Source organism: Mercenaria mercenaria, chromosome 11 (assembly GCF_021730395.1).
Source record: "Mercenaria mercenaria strain notata chromosome 11, MADL_Memer_1, whole genome shotgun sequence".
In the NCBI taxonomy this organism is placed as follows: domain Eukaryota; kingdom Metazoa; phylum Mollusca; class Bivalvia; order Venerida; family Veneridae; genus Mercenaria; species Mercenaria mercenaria.
The window spans coordinates 4,990,179-5,012,380 of NC_069371.1; the positions used below are offsets into that span (position 1 = coordinate 4,990,179).

At 35.7% G+C, this 22,202-nt stretch overlaps 2 protein-coding genes across 3 annotated transcripts in view; both read right to left on the minus strand.

The window, feature by feature from the left end:
- Positions 1 to 2,579: 2,579 nt before the first annotated feature.
- Positions 2,580 to 22,202, minus strand: part of LOC123531977 (cholinesterase 1-like) — a 31,513-nt gene continuing 11,890 nt past the window's right edge. The window contains exons 1-3 of one of the 2 annotated variants that reach the window (XM_045313302.2): positions 6,647 to 7,407; positions 3,321 to 4,906; positions 2,580 to 2,914 (exon numbers count right to left, since the gene is read on the minus strand). In XM_045313302.2, coding sequence (XP_045169237.2) covers positions 2,632 to 2,914; positions 3,321 to 4,846 — 1,809 coding nt within the window. In that variant the 5' untranslated portion in view covers positions 4,847 to 4,906; positions 6,647 to 7,407 and the 3' untranslated portion in view covers positions 2,580 to 2,631. Of the gene's footprint in view, positions 2,915 to 3,320; positions 4,907 to 6,646; positions 7,408 to 22,202 lie in introns of those variants that run through there. The other variant, XM_045313303.2, reaches the window with a different exon arrangement.
- Positions 9,174 to 17,503, minus strand: LOC123531976 (acetylcholinesterase-like). Its single transcript, XM_045313300.2, has 3 exons — positions 17,298 to 17,503; positions 13,145 to 14,747; positions 9,174 to 11,526 (listed from the first exon to the last, which is right to left on the minus strand). Exons 2-3 carry the CDS (start codon positions 14,671 to 14,673, stop codon positions 11,241 to 11,243), a joined length of 1,815 nt encoding a protein of 604 aa, XP_045169235.2. The 5' UTR covers positions 14,674 to 14,747; positions 17,298 to 17,503; the 3' UTR covers positions 9,174 to 11,240.

Sequence of the window (22,202 nt, forward strand, 5' to 3'; positions counted from 1 at the left end):
TAGAAACATTAGTTTATATCTAGTAATGAGTTTCAATCAATTTAAATAACCGTTCATATTTCTTATCATAATTATATTGTAATGTCTTCTACAAAATACTGGCAGCGACTGAATTGATAATAAAATCAGACACTTATGCAGAAATAAAGTACTAAATCTATTCCTCACTTATAAATACAGCATGCAAATTACAGACAATTTCACGACAATAAAAGATAATCTACTGACAGAACTGCAGGTTTAATATGAATCCAAATATGGCTCGATTTTATTGCCAGATAAACATAGGTTCAAGCTTTTATATTCTGCAGTAAACAACAGATGACGCACGGACTGGTAGGAGAGCATTATGACGTAAAAGGGGTTTCGCATAACTTCTGGCTCATTACTACGCGTGTAAATGAAGACCAGCATGATTTTTCATCCAAACATTTCAATGAACTTGTAAGAGTGAACACAATGCAGGTCTTCTTGTAGTTTATTGTCGTATTGTCTAATTTACCACGGTTCGTCGTTTAGACGCATGCATATCGATCACTGGTTTAAATATTTTGACAAGAAATGTCAGTTCCAAACAAAATTTTATCGGTATATTTTTATAAAACGGTCGCACACGCACATCCACACGCGCAGACTAAATCATGATTATATACATCAGTATCGACGTGTTAAAATTATGGTTAGAAATAAAGTTTATTGTATAAAAATATTTAAACAGTCAATAGGGTTGGTTTTTATAAGTGAATATTAGTATTCGGTCAAATATTTCAAAAAGGTATTGCATGGAGCGAATTATAGTACAATAATATGTAAATATAAAACCTTACGCCGTCCATAGTTCGTCCGTCAACATTTTCTGCCTGCGATTACTGCTTTAAAATAATTAATTGGAAATTAATGAAACTTGGTCTGGATATTTCTTCGGTTGTGCTACACCGCTTGGATGCACATAGGTGCCACTACAGATAAACGAGACAAATCGTCAAATGATATCTCCTAAACTTTTAGACCGATTATGAAAACGTTTCTTGAGTGACCGACTGCCAAGATGGTTCAAATTATTCCGATTCAACAAAAAAATCATGGCAGCCAGAGGGCATGGTCGCTTTTCTCTGTATTTATTGAATTTGATAATAGTCTTTCCACAAACTGCAATCCCCAAAATTATTTACACAAAAGTTATTCTTCAGCTACAGACCCCCCCCCCCCCCCCCCCGGTCCGATTTTGAAAGTGTTCCTTGAATGACCCTCAAGTAAGTTTGTCGAAATTATTTTGACTTTTCAATAAAGCATGGCAGCCAGGTGAGATTGGTCTATTGTGCCTATATGTTCTAAGGATGAACCTCACCCAAGAATGTTTAAATTATTCCGATAGGTGGGGGAAGGCATGATAGAATTTTACATAATTTAAAAATATTCTCGTCGAAAACTGATTGGTCGAAATAATCTGATAGGAATGTTTTTAGGTGACCCTTTCAAGAATGTTCAGATTATTCCATTTCATAAAAAGGCATGGTCTAGTTTTCCATTAGTAATTATATGGAAATGGTAAGGAAAATTTCCTGTATCTGTAGGTCAGTAGCCAAAGTTATATATCTGCTTGAGCTGTTAAACTCCGGTGAGCGATTTAGGGTTACCATGGGTCTCTTGTTGCTGTAACTCATTAACACGCACACTTTTCGTTTGTTTTGGATTCTGTAAACTGTTGGTACCAAGTATGTATGTTCCTGCTATTATCTCGCTAAAAGTATTATTCCCAAAACTCATCTAAAACACAAATAAGTACCAACTTTCCTATTTTTTTATGATTAAAACAAGAGGGCCCTAAGGCCCTGTATCGCTCACCTGACCTATGGACCTTAAGATCAGATCATCAAGAATAACATTCTGACCAAGTTTCATTAAGATATGGTCATAAAATGGCCTCTAAAGTGTTAACTAGCTTTTCTTTTGGTCTGACCTGGTGACCTATTTTCTGACCCCACCTGATCTAAATTTGAACTCGATCTAAAGATCATCAAGATTTATAGTCTGAAAAAGTTTCATTAACATATGGTCATAAATGTGGCCTCTAGAGTGTTAACTAGCTTTTCCTTTGATTTGACCTGGTGTCCTAGTTTTTGACCCCAGATAAAACAGATTTATACCTACCCTAAAAATCATCAAGATTAACATTCTGACCAAGTTTCACGAAGATACAGTCATGTGGCCTCTACAGTGTTAACAAGCTTTTCGTTTGATTTGACCTGGTGACCTAGCTTTTGACTCCAGATGACCCAATATCAAATTCTTTCAAGATTTTATTAAGGGTAACATTCTGACCAAGTTTCATTAAGATTGGCTAAAATTGTGACCTCTAGAGTGTTAACAAGCTTTTCCTTTGATTTGACCTGTGACCTAGGTTTTGACTCCACTAACACCAAATTTTAGATTTTTTTGGGTACTTATTGACCAGTTTCTTAGACTGGACTAAATTTGTGACCTCTAGAGTGTTAACAGTCAAATTGTTGAGACGGAACGACTGACACGAGATACGACGACGACGGAAAGGGCGATCACAAAAGCTCTTTGAGCTTCGTGCTCAGGTGAGCTAACAATAGTGATTTTCTCTTTAAATCTCAGATAGATTTCTTAGTAATCTGAAACGAATATTGTCACAATTGTACTTAGAAACGGAATCAACAGAGAGAGCGAGATAAATGCTGCAGAATTTATACCGCCATGGTAATCTGTTTCACATGATGTCAACTGTGCGATCGGTGGGACAATGTCTAACCAGAAATTAGCTGCACCTATATTCCAGCGTTGCCGTACGTTTTCTGACGTCATATTTCTGGTGATATGTAGGTAATGCTGATCAAGCGCTGTGTATGGCGACCAGTTTATTCCAAGGACGTCGGGGACATTAGGATTCCTGCAACAATTAAATCTATAGTTGAATGGTATACACAGTCATGTACTCAACAGCCAGTCAATAGAGCAAAGTAGTCTAGCCGCTTAACGCAGTTCTCTGCCTTAGACAGCATTGCCAATCTTGGACGTTAGACGACTGGCTGTTGAAGGCAAGTGACCTCTAAAGCAGGTTCGAATTTATACCGAAAAGAATACTGAAACATGCACCAGCCATACAAAATATATTCAACCAATTAGAATTGCTCTTATTTGATGTAGTCATTATCATTTTCCCCTTGTTATCTTTGTAAATATTATCAATTATATATACATTGATATTCTTCTGACTTGTGTACGATTTGTTACGCGACTAAACAAAAACCTCAAACTGAAATATATTTTTACATTATAAATGCAAAATGATTTACCCTGACTTGGCAAAATTTGCCCAGAGAGTCATCACTTGTGTTGAGAGTTTGATTTCCCATTCTTTCGGGGTTGGAAAAGGTTCCCCATAGGTGATACGATATCCAAATACGATAGGCAACTCGTCCCCGTGCATTGCTTTCTTGATCCAAGGGATATAATAGCCAATGCGGGTTTCTGGCTCAGTGTCCAACATATAGATATAGGTAGTTTTAGCTGATGCTTGATCTACATGCGTATCAACCGTCTTGTACATATCAGCGTTGAAGTAGGCATCTCCGTGCATTCTGAGATATTCGTCCCTTACGTTGTAAAAATTGTTTGGATCGGTCCAGTTTGTGTACTCGACAGAAACGATCTTGCTCAATACTGACGGCACACCTTCGCCATATTTCTCTTTAATTAAAATAGGAACCAGTCTGTTTTCAAAGTCTGTTCTATTTGGTGCGAAGTTCATTAAATCTTGAACGCCAAACATAGGACTAAGGCCGCCGACCCCTTCAATGATATTTACACCCGTTAAAAGGTCAAAATCAGCAAAGAACTGCACTACATCACGTGAAAGAGAGTTGGTTGAATCAAATACTTTCTTCGGGTCATATTTTATAAAGTCATTATCGAAAGTAGGTCTGAAAGGGTAGTATGCAAAGTCGTCATCAACTGGAGCGTTCATAATTATATCTAACAGTTTGTCTGCAGGCAGGTTTCTGAGACACGAGACCAAATCATCAGTGGTTTCCATTTCACAGTTGGCGATTGATCCTACAGTGTTTGCATACCGTAGACCCTTATCGGTACTGGCCCACCAAGCCATAATACTTCCACTCTGGGCTATGATTCTTTGAAACAAACCTCTATTACCTGTATACAGTCCTTGATAAATCACACTACTTGATCCCGCTGACTCTCCAAATATTGTTATCTTTTCTACATCACCTCCAAAAGCAGCAATATTATCATTAACCCATTCGATAGCCAAACGCTGGTCCCAAAGCCCGTAATTCCCCGGCGAGGAAATGTCTCCTGTGCTTAAGAATCCAAATATGGACACTCTATAGTTGAGTGTTACCACTATAACATCTCCGTGAATCGACAAATAATCTCCAGAGTACATATTCGAATCCCCATAATGAAAACCACCCCCATATATCCATATCATCACAGGAAGCTTGTCGTTTTCATTCTCTCTTTCTGGGGCATAAATATTCAAATATAAACAATCTTCAGAATATGATATGTTTGGTCTTTTTAAATCTTGCATACAAGCGTTGTTATGAGTAAAAGCATCTAATGGTGCTGAAAGAGGAGTTTTTGGAACTGGCTTTTTGAAACGTAGTTCTCCAACTGGCGGCTCAGCAAAAGGGATTCCCAAAAACTTGTGAAGTTTCCCAGTTTTCTCAAAAGAGCTGACAATTTCAGTCTTGCCCTTTACAACACCAATGGTTGTTGTTACAGCTTTTGTTTCCTGAGCAAATAATTTCCCAACTGCAACACTAAGGATGACCAGAATTCCCAGCGTAAATCTCATCTTGTCCTTGTAGAAGAGACTATACCACAGATTGTCTTTACAACGGTATAATACGTGCAACTGTAATTTGAAAGTAAATTGTTTTATATATAAATTGGTAACTATATGGTTAGTGAAGTTCGCAATATTTTTACGTTTTAAATTAAAACTTTAAGAAAGTCAGATATAGCCCTACAAGAACTCAAATAATCGGGAACAGATCACAAACGCAAATTATACTGTCGAACTGGTGAGACACCGCACCTTATCTTGGGTAATGAAGAGCGAGACCTAATAACTTTACAATCGTTTTCTGTTTCCAAACTTTCTTTTGTTAGTGTGAAATTTATTACCTCCCGTTTGCAAACTCCTGTGTATGAATTAACAGTATATATATTTTTTTAATTTTCTTACATATATACATATAAAATGTTACGAGTTATTAAGGTGTTTTTACAATGAAAAATGTCAAACACATCTTTCGCTAGTAAGAAAGTACAAGTCGAATAAAACCGTAAAAGTCCTTCACATACAGTGGTTATTATAGGCGCTTATTATTTTGTATAGGTATACATGCCGAGATGCCTATTTCGCTTAGATCAACCAATTTGTGATCTATCCTATCCTACATAACAATTTTTCTGCTATATCATTTAACAGTTTCATAATAGTAACCAAATAATTACTCGACAAAAATAATATTGAAAAATAATTCTGTATGTTTAAATAGTACGCGGGAACCAGCGTATTTGAATGGTTTTGCAATATAATATATAACTTCCATTCGCTTATACTAACCAAGCGACGACAGTCTAAATATTTAAAGCAAGTAAACATTAAATACATGAAATTTACGGGCCATTGCGTTCATTGATTATATCAATAGAAGACGATGGTACGATGATCTAGTATACTATTATAACTATATATCTTATTTGCTAAATATCTCAGTGGCGTAAAAACAACTTTGGACGTGTTTGAGACTAACTTTTTTTATTACTTTGTCTATAATAGAACAATACGAACATCAAAATGTTTCATTTTCGCGTCTTTGATTTTAAATGTATTTTATCTTACAATTTCATTAAAAAATTGAGTTTGAATTATATCCTTTTTTTCATATGGTATAAGGCTTTTTTTTTCATTTTCAATATTATGATGCTTTATTCAGTTACATGGTAGGCGAAACAGACATTATCATAAAAAAAGAAAACAACAACAACAACAACAACAAGATTATTTGGAATATCAACCTGTGGCCAAGTAAAACAATAGCAGACTCGGTTCCATTGAGTCTGTTCATGAGAAGTAAGGAAAGTTGCAACATCAATCACCTCTGGCAGCACAGACCCAAGCAGTGGCAACAACGGAAGTCAACTACACATGGAAATTGAATGTTGTAAATTTCGTTGAACAGAGCAGAACAGAACAGAACAGAATGGAAAAGAACATACAATTTATGGAGGATACAAATAGATAATTTTAAATTTGACTCTGTTATTTAGATGTTTCACGGGTTTGCTCACAAACACTATATTTAAAACCTCTTGAAACGGAGCGTATTAAACAATGTCTGCCTAAACATTTACAAAATAATCCGACATTGATGGTCTGAAAGAGTTTATTAGTATATCATTTTTGCGTTTCTTAATCATATATGGTTATGATACTTCCTAAACTACACGAAAGATTAAAAAACACAAAAAAACAACAACAAAAAAAAACCCCCACAAAATAACCCCAACAAAAATAAAAAACAAAACAAAGACAAACAAACAAGTAAACTAATAACAGAAATGAAAAGAAACCAAATGTTGTTACCTTTCAGTTTAAAATCTCTATCAAATAACACAACACTTCAGTGAACTAGCTTGTAAAATCACACCTTTGAATCTAGTGATATGGAGTTACCCGGTATTACGTTATTAACGATTTATGTTAGAATGCAGTTTTTTTCTCTTGCAATTTTGTCGAAATCTTAAAATGTAGTAGTACAAGAACTCATTGTCATTAGATCATCAGTTGTATAATCCATTATAATTTGACGGTGTGAATCTCTACTGATCCATTCTTTGAAGTGTTGACATTTTAAATATTGATCTCTTTTTCTTCTACTTCGCAAATATTAACATAAGGTGGGCACATCTTGGTGTTTTACTAAATGCATTTTTTTTTCAGATTTTGCAGAAATGGCAAAATGAAAACTGCTATGTCGGTTGGTAGATAACTTAATCTATAAGACGTTACTTAATACATAAACAAGGGGGTGGGGCGTTGCTGGTTTTCGGCAATTAAATGAAAGTTTTAACTGGAAAAAGGTAAGCTTTCTTCTTTAGCGTGGGTAGTCGCTTGGAATGGATGAAAAAAAAACCTATTTCCAGCCGATCCCACTGAAGGTGTCAAATTTACAACCCTAGCATCCAGCCCAGGACGATACCATTGAAAAGTTTGTTTGTTTGTTGTGGGTTTAACGCCGTTTTTCAACAGTATTTCAGTTATGTAACGGCGGGCAGTTAACCTATCCAGTGCTCCTGGATTCTGTACCAGTACAAACCTGTTCTCCGCAAGTAACTACCAACTTCCCCACATGAATCAGAGGTGCAGGACGGATGATTTTAGACACAATGTCTTTTATCAAATCATCACGGACAACATACGCCTCGCCCAAGGATCGAACTCACGACCCCGCGATCCGTAGATCTGCACTCTCCCAATTGAGCTAAGCGGGCGGGCTGATACCATTGGAAAGTCTACCAATTTAAGTATAAATCACCCAGCGCTGAATGTTAGTCGGAATCGAATCCGAATCGCTGTCGTTGGCTACTCAGGTGTATTCCATAGAATTATACGGGTGCGTTACTAAGAATTCGTCCGAAAATCTAACGCAACGCAGATCCGAGTGTGTTACTACGCAACGCAATCAAATTGATACTGTTCTGTTTCTTACTTGCCAATCCTTATTTTTCAAAATATACATGATACTTGCCCTTAATTCACAAAAAACATTCAAGTTGGCTTACTATATAGTTCTTAAACGTTCCCTCCTTGACAATGACATGTAGCTCTAGTTATTTTGTTAGAATAAAATCAAGATTTCCTTTGAATTTTCATTTTACATGACATTATTTGAAATATGTTCATGTGCCTACATGTTCGTTAATATGAAATAATAATGAAAAACCAATGCTATCAATGAACACATGGGTTATCATTCATCTTTGGCATGTTTCTCTTTCTCCGGTCTAAGTGCAGTTAGAAATATCTGTCTCGAGGAAAACTGTTAAGGCGGTAACGAGGCTCTGCAGATATAACGCAAAACAAGCCTCGAATATTTCCATCCACACCTAGAACCAGTGACAATTCCTTTTTCTTGCGTACAAACAATTGAAGAAAAAAAGAATGATTTCTTTTAAGTACTTTTTTATTGTACTAGCGTATGAAATTATGCATGCATTCATAAATTACAGCAGGAGAGTCATCTTATATCCCGGTTGTAAGACGATTTTCACATGCTTGCCTAGAGAGGAAAGTATCAAGAGCAAGATACTGACGTTCCTGTCTAAAATAACGTGGATATAATACATATGAATTCACGATGTTTTACGGGAGAAAGTAACGAAATGTAACTTTGCAATTCCGCATGATTGTGTGGTATCGAATATGGCATGAGAAAAGGTCAATTAGTTTTGAATATTTTCCGCAAAAAGTATCCATTTATAAGCGTATGGCATATTAGAATAGCGTTATCAGTATGATTTGATAATAAAACATTTATTCTGTGTGAGGTCAGGACAATATTAATGACGAATAAGGCTTGGCAAGTAACACAAAGAACAGAATCCACTTGATTGCGTCGCGTAGTGAAAAACTCGGAAATGCGATGCGTTAGGTTTTCGGACAATATTTGAAAAACGAAATTCTATGACAATACGCATGCTTGGAAAATTTTTCTGTTAATAAGTTCGCTACCTTTATTGTGCCTATAAGCATTGATATATTCAAGAAACTGCAAAACGATTGAGCAACAGCATTTAGACATCAGGCAAAGAAGATATGATTTCTTAATCAATAGATACCCTACCATTGATACATACATGTATAACAAATACGCACATTTTCGTGAAAAAAAATGTTTGGGAGAACCGCTTTTGAGTAGGCACTTATGAAGAAAAATTGCAACATTTGAAGAATTTCTCCATATAATTTGCGAAAGAAATTTAAGCTTGAGTCTTTATTCTTAACACGTTTACAATATCTTAAACTAAATGAAATGGTTTCAATGTTTGAAACACGGCAAAAATTACCGTTATGCGGTCACTCTAGTAAATCTACAAATCGTACACAAAAATATCTTACAGGTCAAGCTTTATTGAAGTAAACGTTTGTTTTAATGAATCATATACAGTTTACTGCAACATTTATGGTATGTCTTGGCACGAACGACACTGAACATTTTTAACCATTAACCCCGACTGCTTAAAAAGCTTACCAAAATCATAGGGTGGCCAATACAGTATCGTAAACGTAGGGGTACTTCAACTTATAAGACCTCTCCTCTAATGACTCCTAAAGGGTCTAAATATAAATCAAAGACATATTACTACACATGTGTATATTGTATCAGTTCGACATGTAGAGACTTGAACAGATGGAAACAGTGACTATAATCATAAATTCAATTTAAATTTTTCACTACTGATTTCTATGTATGACCTGCACTCAGTGTCATGAACCCAATGGCTACCAAAGGTACTCGTGCATAGTCACAGTCTGCTTGGACAGAGTGAAATACCTTTCAGACATGGCCAAAATAGCAATATTTTCTAACGTTAACCACTAAAATGTCATCTTTTGCGGGTAGGACCAGCAATTAAACGGCCGTGTATGATACTGGAATACACCTAGGTCATAGAGGCCTGAATTGGTGTCAATTTTTTTTTCATTTTTCAGACACGCTCAAAGTAGTTGAAAATCTTTTCTTGCATACCGGACTGGCGTTTCCGGTGATTTTACCCATGCCGGCAAAACCCATCTGGCACCCCCCCCCATGCCAGATGACTCTCGTGTTGTTAATGACAACTACTGGCTCATGCACTAATAATATATTGTTTATGTAAAATAGGAAAAAAGCAGGTACCTTGATAGTTTCTATCCGTTCCTTATAGTATATTTCTCGATTCAAAATACGTTAGTTTACCATAAAAACATAACGTTACACTACAAACGACAAAACTAAAGTGGAACTTTGTTATTATGCGTAACGCAAAACATTAATTTCCCGCGTTTTGTGTTCATTCTCCACTGTAAGAAAGAGTGCTAAAAAGAAACTATTTCTACCTTTTGTAAAATACGGTATGCAAGAAAAAAGTCTAACAGAATAAAATGCTAACATGTATACGATATGCAAGAAAAAATATCAGTCATGTGTTTACGAATCGGATGGAAATATCCGTCCCTCGGCCACCTGCGCATGGGCGGTAATTCGGCAAGCCTCATTATTGCCCAATGCGGCAGGTGCCCTCGGGACGGATATTTCTATCCAATTCGTAAACACATGACAGATATTATTACTCTGGTTCCTTCTACGTTTTGAATGCTATTTAACCAGGTAACAATAAAACTGGTACCCTTCTTTATTCTACTAATTTCATCCTGTATACCTTCACATTTAATGTTGTTACTTCCAATTACTTTTCCGTGTTTGTTGTTTGGAGGTTGACACGCATTTTATAATACAAAGAAAAGAAATACGATGTAACATGAATTTTATATACATGATTTGTAATGTTACGAATAAAAGTAAGAATTATGTATTCCAAAGAAGACACATAGATATTGTACTAATAAAAAATACATTCTGATGAAAATGTGAACAATCATTTGTAAGTTATAATGGGCGGTTATATGAATGAGACACAGTGATAAAAATGAGCGTAGAAAAAAAACCTGACGCACTAACGATTTAAATCTGAAACAATAAATAAGCTACAATTTTGCACGAAGACATTTTAGAAAACAAATGTTAGGATTTACACTATTGGAATTTTCCTTTAAGGCATAATTTCAGGCACGAGCTGGTACCTATGTACATCAACTATCAGTCTGTAAACTTGATAACTTCATGACATAAAATAATTGTACATCTTCGACGAGGTTTAGAGGGGGAAATAATTTGAAGTCAGCGAGCTTAACCACACGCACGCACAAATTCATTACATTCAGGTTTAATCTAAATGACAGAAACTGTTATTTAAATCATTTTAGTAGTACTATCAATACAACTTTACATTTCCAAGTTATTTATACAAGTAAACAAAATGTTGAAGTTTAGTATTTTTAGCTGATACATTATTTCACAACTAACGTCTACATGTGACAAAACACATCGTGGACTCTCAAATGTTTCTCAGTTTTTCTAAAAGAGTGTTGCCAGTGCTGTATATAAACAAACACTTAGGAGAGAAAACATCACACATGGTGACGGAGACTCTGCCGAGTTAATTCCTCCTGGGTAATTTGTTTCGCAAGTCTTCATCTGAGCAATCGAGGGTACAATGTCTAACCAGAAATTAGCTGCACCTATATTCCAACGTTGCCGTACGTTTTCGGACGTCATGTTTCTTGTCATGTGTAAGTAAAATTGATCATCCGACGTATATTGCGACCAGTTTATTCCAAGATCATCCGGATAATTAGGGTTTCTACAAATGAAAAAAAAATCTAAAGTTACATAAGACGTCTGCCGTGATAGGGCTATACAAAGGCGAATACAGTCAAAATATAAACAATACCTTTTAACTGGAACGGACAAACACTATTTATAACCGGATAAATCCAAACCATATGAGAGCGGAACCGAGAAATAATCTGCGAATACAAAATATATATCGCAATTACGGGTTTTCCGCTATGACTGTTCTTAATGTACGCCAATCGTTCATGTATTAGTAGTTTGATTGTTATGGTCTGGACGTTGTGTTAACTGAAATCCTCATTATGCTTTGTGATTTGGTCTTTATGTCTTGTAAATCTGTTTTATTTCCCTGTGTTTGCTTGTTTTGTTCTGAAATATGACATTACGGTTTGAAGTTTTAAAATCATGGAAAACATTGCGTTCTTTGGTTTGGTGGTCATTACATACTGTGTTTTCCTCATGTATATTTTTATATCAGTGTCATTTCGTGTCTGTAAGTCAAAGTTAAACAGACTGAATTTTGCGGCAAACTGCACGATGTAAACGTGTAAATCACAATCGACCAAATGTGCATCACGTATGACAGAGCATAGTGAAGTATCTGCAGGACATGATGACCAAATGAGGCTCGTACAAAACATAATGACCAAAGCACAGAGTTCAAAACTGGAAACATAACGACCAAACCAAACATCAAACCAAGTTTTACGAAAGATATGACGATCAAATCAATGAGAGGTACGTACATGACATAACGACCAAAGCACTGAGCGGTACTTATATGACATAACGACCAAAGAACAAAGAATGATGATTCTGCACATATAGATCAAGTACAACGACAAAACTAAGAAAAAAACAAAGACATATCGTTGGGCGCTGCCTTAGAACGGCCAGTGGCAAAACCCGGCAAGAAGTTTTATCGGGTTCTTAGTGCACACAAATCCTCTTCATTTATCACCCCCAATCCATCCAGTTTCAAATTTCATGACAGAGTAAAGAGTGGCGAATCACTAACACACACAATGGTAACAAAAGACACGTCATGTAAACCCAAACTCCTAATGTAAATATTTTTTGATAATAACCTAACGAAATATTTGCATGTGTTCAATGACTTTGCAGAAGGCAGATCAACAAGAGAAATACCATTAAAGGTCCGATGAAACGTGTCAAAATGTAAGTAACAGTGCCAGAGGACTTTAAGAACTGCCTATTATGGAGTCTTCCACGTGTCGCGTCATACACAATTAAAAGAGGATATGATCTGAGAACTACACATGTACCTCAAATCTAACCTCTTATTAATAAAACTCATTTTATGATTAAACCAATTTCAGTTGAAAAAAATGCCACGACCTAGGATCTTATAGGAATGGCAAATAAATCCCCAGAACGTAAAACAGCGACAACAGAATACAAAAACGAACAGACTGGGGCACCACCTTGAAACGGTCAGTCACGAAAACATCAAAGAGGCAACCAATCAGATTACAAAACATTATTTTTTAACCCCATTGGTTTTTAAAGTTACATGACAGTGTGGATAAAAAATTCTAAGTAAAAATACTACAGATATGTCTCAACATAAATTAATCACTATGATTGGATTAAGTCATATTTACCCTGTCTTTGCAAAATTTGCCCAAAGTGTCATCACTTTTGTTGACAACTTGATTTCCCAATCCTTCGGTGAAAGCAAATGTTCTCCAAATGAGAAGCGGTAACCAAATACGAGGGGCAACTCCTCTCCATGAGCAGCTTTCTTGATCCATGGGACTTGCTCAATCGCCGCCCTGGTTTCGGGCTCTATGTCCAACATATACATATAGGTATTTTTCGTCGATGATTGGTCCGAGTGTGTATCTAAAGTCTTGTACATATCGGCGTTGAACTGGAAGTCTCCATGCATTCTAAGATATTCATCCCGTACGTTATCGAGACTATTTGGATCTGTCCAGTTTGTATATTCGGTCGAGATAAGTTTACTTAATACTGTAGGCGCATCCTCGCCATAGCCTTCTTTAATCAAAAGAGGAACCAATTTCCTTTCAAATTCAGTTCTATTTGGTGCGAAGTTGATGTAGTCTGTTACACCGAACATGGGAGTAAGGCCTTCGACACCTTCCAGGATATTTACACCTGTTAAAAAGTCAAAATCAGAGAAGAATTGTACAACGTCACGGGAATGGAAGTTGTTCGAATAAAATACTTTCTTTGGGTCGAATGTAATAAAGTCATCGTCGAAGGTTGGTCTGAAAGGAAAGGATGCAAAGTCGTCACTTTCTGGAATGCTACTAATTATATTTAACAGTATGTCTGCGGGTAAGTTTCTGAGACACAATACTAGTGCATGGGTCGATTCCATTTCACAATTTGCAACCATTCCTACTGTCTTTGCATACCGTAGACCCTCGTCAGTACTGGCCCACCATACCATGATACTTCCACTTTCCGCAAGGATCCTTTGAAACAAATTTTTGTTTCCTGTATACAATCCTTGATAGATTACGCTGGCTGATCCAGCTGATTCGCCAAAGATGGTTACTTTCTCCGTATCTCCACCAAAGGCAGCAATATTGTCATGAACCCATTTTATAGCCAGCTGCTGGTCCCAAAGTCCGTAATTTCCCGGCGAAGCACTATCACCTGTACTTAGGAATCCAAATACTGACACTCTGTAATTGAACGTCACCACTATAACATCTCCGTGAATCGATAAATAATCAGCAAGGTACATGTTCGAATCACCAAAATGAAATCCGCCACCATATATCCATATCATCACCGAAAGCTTGTCTGTTTCATTCTTTCTTTCTGGTGCATAAATATTTAAATATAAACAATCTTCAGCATAGGATACATTTGGAAACTGATATGCCTGAACGCAAGCGTTGTTGTAAGCAAAAGCATCTAACGTTGTTGTTAATGAGAGTTTTGGAACTGGCTTTTTGAAACGTAGGTCTCCAACTGGTGGCTCGGCGAATGGGATACCTAAAAACTTGTGAAGTTTTCCAGTTTTCTCAAAAGAGCTGACAATTTCAGCTTTGCCAATTACTTCGCCAATAGTTGTTGTCACAGCTATTGTTTCTTGACCTAGAAATTCCCTAACTGCAACACTAAAGACAACCAAAATTCCCAGCGCAAATCTCATCTCGTCCTTTTAGGAGAGGTTAGAGCCCTCGAACGTCTTTTACCACGGTATGATACTAGCAGGACTTCTAAAATCTGGAATTCAAAACGACAACAGCTGAGAATTCAACACTAAAACTGTATAGAGCTTTTTCTTTTTTTCAAGATAGTAAGAAATTCAGATAACAAGCTCTCGGATACGAAAATGTTTCAACACTTGCAAAATATCATAGAGGTATGAAATATGACTACTGTGATGAGAAGCAAATTTATAGACGTCTATCACTTTTTCGCATAACTGCGAAAACAGCATAAATTAGGTGTCTGTTTCAAATTCACAGATCGAATGAAGTTAATCATACCTGCTAATTCATCCTGCGATGGGTTTTTTTTTTGACACTATACTAAATAATTACAATCTGAACATTTACTCAAGGTATATATCTCTTTGTCTGTTGATTGCTTATACATGGAGTGATATTTCACATAACATTATTTCCGGCAAATAAGCAAAACAGAGATCTGCGTATGTGATGTTATGAGTCATACTTAAACAAATATATCCCATTTGTCTTAATATTTAAAACAAATTATTACTATTACAAAAATCAGGTTGTTCATACCCTACAATCTGTAGTAAGGGATACATGCATCATTGATAACTGACATTTATCTCCCAGATACCTATCTTTGTCAAGAGTTGTCGTTATTTACGATCACAGCTATAATAGTCATTTCTAGAATTCATTTGTTAATTTTAGTATTATCTGTACACTCAGCCGATTTCGTTACAACCAAACACCTTGACAACTGTGCACAATACACTCTTGATATACATAATTATAAGATAAACTTAACTGAATATTTTAAACGTTTCCTTGAAATATCATACTAGTGTTATAGCTTAATGCGACTGTAGAGGATTTTCATAAAACAATATTAAATACACATTATCTACACCGGCGAAATATGGTATAATAATACTGAACAGGTAATAAAATAAAGGTGGAAAGAAAAAATCCTCAACATTTACCTAATTAAAGTGGCATTTTCATGTCTGCAAGTTTCCGTTTTATTACATTGTGAATTTATACTTCACATTTTGGTAGTATTTCAAGACGACTGTTTGCCATACAAATAATTATGTTTACCCACATTTTAGCGGTAAGTTTAGAAGACGTTCAATAGTGTTGACTTTGTTGACTATCAGACAAATATATCTCTGAGAAGAAACACGACACCTACTTTTCTTGTTTTTTGTGGTGTATAGGCCACTTTTGAACAAAAAGTTAGTAATTCGTTTTTACAATGGACCCGGGTATGTGTAACAACATTTACTCTAGCTTTAAAGTATAAAATATAAAGCAATGTACAAACATCTTATTGATGGTTTTTACCTTTAATCGTCGTACAGTATGTCCAATAAGAGCTTCAGACTGTTCTAATGAAATGAATTCTCTTTAACTTCCATACTATGATGTACATATGTAACATTTCATCAATTAAACGACTGTTGCATCATGCATTTGCTGTCACAACAACATTTTGAACAAGAACCGCCTACTTAAGCTCAGGTTTAAATTGTTTAAGATTTGTTTCAAATATGTTAGAAGAAATATTATTTGAAATACTCCAATGTCTTACTCAGTCACATGACAAAGCGAAGCAGTTTTTGATATTCTAGTCTCATTACGTCTTGTTCAAGGTAAGGGAAAATAAAGTTAAACAAGAGCTGTCGTAGGACAGCAACGCTCGACAATTCGACAGTCTTGTCAATTGAATGAATATAAAAATCGTAAAAGGGGCATCATTTTTATTTTGTAAAAAAAAACAAAATAGAGTTTTGGGTCCTGTCCAATATAATCTGGTTTATCACAATGAATAAGTGTGTGAAGTTTCAATCCATTCCCACAAGTGGTTAATAAGATACCAGCTTACATACAAAAACTTAATCAAATCGACGCAATCGCCGACGCACGGGCGAGTCTAATAGCTCTGCTATTCTTTAAAAATAAAAGTAGGAATAGAATAACTATCATATAACAGTTGTAAATTTTGTTGTAAAAAGAAAATATCAGATTTGACTACGATATTTCTTCTAATTCAGTTGGACGCTTGAAAATGCCATAACATTTTAAAAGAACACCATTATGATGACCTTGAGAGTTTACCTATTTCACATTTATACGTTTTTAAATGAAATAGAATTACACTCAATTAAGTTGTGATAAAATAGAACTTGTAAACAGCAAAATACAACAAACAGAACTAACAACTCTACAAAGCAAAGCAACAAACAACACACAATGAAATTTCCCATACATTTTAACCAGTAACAACTCTTTTATAAATGTCTCCGAGTACCTTTTACGCTATGATTTGTAAAGCTCTTTGAACGTGTACATTTGCATTTAAGGAGGTAGGTTACCTTGTTACCAGGCTAAATTAAAATTAGTAGAGCCTCAGCAATATTATGTGTTTCATGTAATTAAATGTTACATTTTATGCGTCTTATCAAAGAGACACTCAAAAATCACATTTCATATTCGCGTTAACGCACATGTATAGTTAAAAACATTATTGAGATTTAATAAATTGCAAAGAAGACATAAAAAGCAAAACAGACTGAAGAAAAACATCACATACCTTTCAGTTTAAAATCGCAATCCAGTAACACACTAGTACAGTCACGGTCCTGAATCTTGAAACACGGAGATGCACCGTATGCTGATATGATTTACGCAAAGAGAAAATAATCGAATCTTGAAATGCAGTGGTTATAAACACACATATGTACTAGCGATATATAATAACTCTGACGCTATAAAACCGGTTTGGTTTATTGTGTCATACCCTGGACAGAGATACATTAAAAAGTTCAATAAATGGCACACACTTTTATAGTTTGATCGTGCCTCGCGATCTAACTTGTTTCATTGAAACTATGTAAACAGATATTTAAGTACATTTGTATTATGCTTTACTGACAAGGACATCGGACATTGTGCTAGGGATTTTGCCCCAAGTTCAATGCTATGTTTTGACTTCAGTAGCTGATAGTTTTATATAACAGCTTCAAATACTGATAAATAAGTTATATTCCTATCAAAGTGTCACAAAAATTAGTTTTAATTCATATTCGTTTTCTTGAAATTCGAACAGTTTGTAATTAAGGGTCATATTTTTAAAAATTTAAAATGTGTATTTTTAGTTAAAATAAGCATTGGTATTTAAGGTATGTCTACTATGAAATATTTTAACACAACAAATAAACTGATACCATGCAGATTATCAGTTTTATTGACATTTTTGAAAATAAACGAAACGGAAAAAAATAAAAGTAGAACAAAACATTTGGTCCCCAACTGTACTTCAGTTTATTTCCACCCGAGTGCCCATGATAACACTATCCTATTGTTTGTTTTCTATACATCTATTGCTATACTGTATTTATACACATGTACAATACTGACCGGGCATTATGTGGAGGATTATTATTGAATAGATGCAGTTGTGTAGCTGGCCATACATTGGCGTAGTTGGCCTTTTTCAGTTGAGACGGATGGGTGCAGGAGACTGCCTATTTCACTGCGGGTTCAAGGATGTCTTACTTTTAGCATTTTATATCAGTGGAACAGAACTTCACTAGCTAGTATCAACATTTATATAGATATTCTTGGGGTGTCTGTGTTAGTTCTTTGAGGTCCTTACTAGTATTTCGGTTGGCTTCGAAATAAGTTTCAGACGTGTGAGCGAATTGATGTTAATTCTGGGAGTGTCAGTGTTAGTTATGGGCGAGTCAGTATTAGTTCTATGGGTGTCAGTGTAAGTTCTAGAAGCAACTAGGTTAGTTAATGAGATAGTGTCTGGTGTAGTTCTGTTAGGGTATAGTATGCTGGATCGAATAAAAGCAAATGTTGCTCTTAAAATGCATTCTAGGTTCGCTTCAACTGTGTCCTACAAAAGGTAAAAAAATTGCACCTAAGTGGCACTATTCCCATAGAAGTTCGTTTGTATTTCTTTGTTATGTTTAAGTTGAAGACACATATGTAATATGTCGAAGCCACTTGCTTGGTTCTTGACTTACGACTTTCTATGTCCGCTATTTATTTAGTTTAGTGTTTTCTGTGCTTGAAATATTTAGAAAAATGAATAAAGCTGTATATATGTAAGGTTTAGGAAACACATGCAATAAGTGTCAAATATTTTTGTAAAAATTTATTTGCTGACACCCTATACATAGTTTTTTTCAATTTTAAACACTTTCCCACCTGTGACCAAGTGCCATTTTTGCAGCATACGTATATACTAATTATTTACAAAGGCATGTGAACTATTTTGTTGCGTCACTGGTGGGAAAGATATTTAAAACGTAAAAATAATTTATGTTCAGATTTTAATAGAAAAGAGAATGAGAAATGTCTACAAAGTCTTCTTTTTTGTTCATGAACATGTAAAATGAAGCCGCATTTATCAAGAAATGATCTTCAACTATCATAACTATGCAATTTCAGAAGTCTATCCCTTTGTCACTTTTTCCTTAATCGGATAGGCAATCTGAACAGGAAAATGTCCGAGGTCCTTTGAATGTGCTTCACTAGATAAGTCTTACTTTATACGAGAATCGGATATAAAATGCTACTAAGCAATGTTACTTGATTTAGTTTAAGATAAACAGGAATTGCGTAAAGGTTTGGCATGCACTTTTCTTAAAAATATTTCACCTAGAGTCCTGCAACCACTTACAGTGACAGGAAGGGGCCCCAGTGTCCTATGGCCACATATCGAGTTGGTTTTACTGTCACTTTGATCAAACTGCTAAAAGTCTTACAAGTATCAAATACTCTAGTCCATTTTATACACAGTACCATTGGTTTAAGGTAAATGTACCTGTATAATAATTCAATGGTATAAAAAATAAAAGGTAAGGGTAGATTTCCCGGAAGCACAAAGCACCAAAGACAGAGCCATACATCGCAATGTAGACCCGATACGAAGAGAAACTGTAACTGAAAAATATAGGAGACGTACATTTAGTCCATTTTAATCATATGCAAATTACAAAATTGGCAAGGGGTAGATAAAAGGTAGGGGGTGTGGGTGAAAGTGAAAAAAGCATGGATGAATATTCAACAGGGAAAGCCGTACAAAAGACAAACATATACACACAGACAGACAGAGACACATACACAGAGAGCAAATAAACACACAAGCAGGGAAAATAGCACAGTGGGGCACCGCCCAGGGACGGCCTATGGCCAAAAATATCGTTGGCACCTAACCCATTTATAGTAATTGAGAGGGGACGTAAATGCAAGGGGACAATGGGGGAAATAGGAAAGAAACATCAACAACAAGCAAGACGATATATGTAACATAAAATACGAAACGGACAAAAAATAAGTTGAAAATAGGGGCACCGCATTGGAACGGTCAGTATCATATATATCTTTCTGCTGATAAACTGTTTTTGTTTGGTGTTTCCAAAATCAAAAGCAGTTACATAACAAATAGATCCGTCCTTTTCAGCCTTTCAATATCAGTGATTTTTCACATTCTCACATTGTACGGTGGCCATTCCGGAGCTGGGTGGTACGCACTCGTGTTTTAAGTATTACACATCCAAACTCTCTCCATTTTTTATACAAAACACAACTTAGGTTGGTGTGTGTTAACTTAAATTTCAGCCTTAAAATTAGCTGAATAAAACTGTATGCCAAATAATGAAAGTGCAAATAACATTTTTTTACAGAAGGAACGGCGTTTTCTATTTCTCATTCATTTAATATTGAGATACATACTCATTTTTTGCCTCTTTTAAATCAATGCAATGGAAAAATATCAATGCTGGAGTTGTCTATTTTGCTTCAGACATTTTTTTATATCTAATATTTCTGTTTCTATAAGGAGATGAAGAAAAATATCGGTGACTCAGTGATAAATAACAAAATGTGTTAGGAATATTGGTGAAGTATTAGACCACAATGTGGATATGGAACAGCAAATCAACACTGTATGCCGGGCTAGATATACACAACTATGCAGAATAGGTCATATTAGACCGTATCACAAAAATGTTGTATTCCAAACAACATACTTGACAAACTGTAATATGTCTAGACCACGGCAGCTGACGTCCCGTCATCAATATGTTAAGCTACATTCACACATACGGATATGTCCGTGCGATGAGGTACGGTGCGGATAGGATTAGTCTGTGAGTGTATAACTACGGAGCAGGACGTCTTAGTACGGGAAAAATGGTGAGAAACAGGAAACAAACAAAACAATACAGGACGAGAATAAGTACGGATAGGTACGAGGTACTACGTTGAATTACGTTTTACTGCGCCTTGCAACTTGCCCAGCGCACGGACGGGTCTGCGGTAAACTACGTTGAACTATGCTTAAGTACGAGCAGCCTCGGATAACTACGTTCGGCTACGGCGAGGTACGTAACAGCACGGATAACTACGTTTCAGTGCGTTTAACTACGGATGAATAAGTTTCAGCCAAGTTGGACTAAAGTCACGCTCAAATGGCTACGGTTCGCACAAATTTTTGTGCATGTTCAAAAGTTGGAGAAACTTGCAAGTTTGGAATAAGCTTTGATTACGTGTTGACCACGTTTTGGTACGGATTAATACGAATGACTACTCTGAGGTACGGCTCAGGTACGGATCGATACGGATTACTACGTTTCTGTCCGTAGCTACACGTAGCTATCCGCGCCGTATGTGTGACTGGGGTATTACACCGGTACTGAAAGAGCTCCATTGGTTACCAATAGTTAAAACATTATTTGATTTTATAAACTACAAAGAAGACATGAAAAAAAGCGAAAAGTTTAAAATTGCTATCCAGTAATACACTAGTGCAACCTCAGTCCTGAATCTTGAAAGACGGATATGCCCCATATGCTGATATGATTTACGCAAAGAGAAAAAAAATCGAATCTTAAAATACTGTGGATATAAACATACATATGTACTATCCATCTATAACTTTTTCACCATAAAACTGTTTCGTATATCGTGTCAGTGATATATCAAAAAAGTCAATAAATGGCACACACTTTTATTTATAATTTGATTGTGCCTCGCGGTGATACTCGTTTCATTGAAATTTATGACATGTTTAATATGTACACTGATATTCAGTTATTATGTTTGTTTGACAATTTGAATGTGCGTCATCAGATATGACTAACATTCTTAGGTCAGTCGGATGTATAATGCTACTAAGTAATTTAAAATAAACAGGAATTGCTTAAAAGTTTGAGATGCACTTTTCTTAAAAATATTTAACCTAGAGTCACGAAACCATTTACAGTGAAGGGGCACCAGTGTCTTATGGACGCACATATACATGTAGTTGGTTTTACTGTCACTATGTTCAAACCCTATAAGTCTTACAAGTTATCAAAATCTCAAGTCTATTGGTTTAAAAATAAAAGGTAAGGGTAGATTTCCCGGAAGCACAAAGCACCAAAAGCACAGTCAAAGAGACATGCATCACAAAGTAAGCTCGACACGAAAAGAATGTAACTGA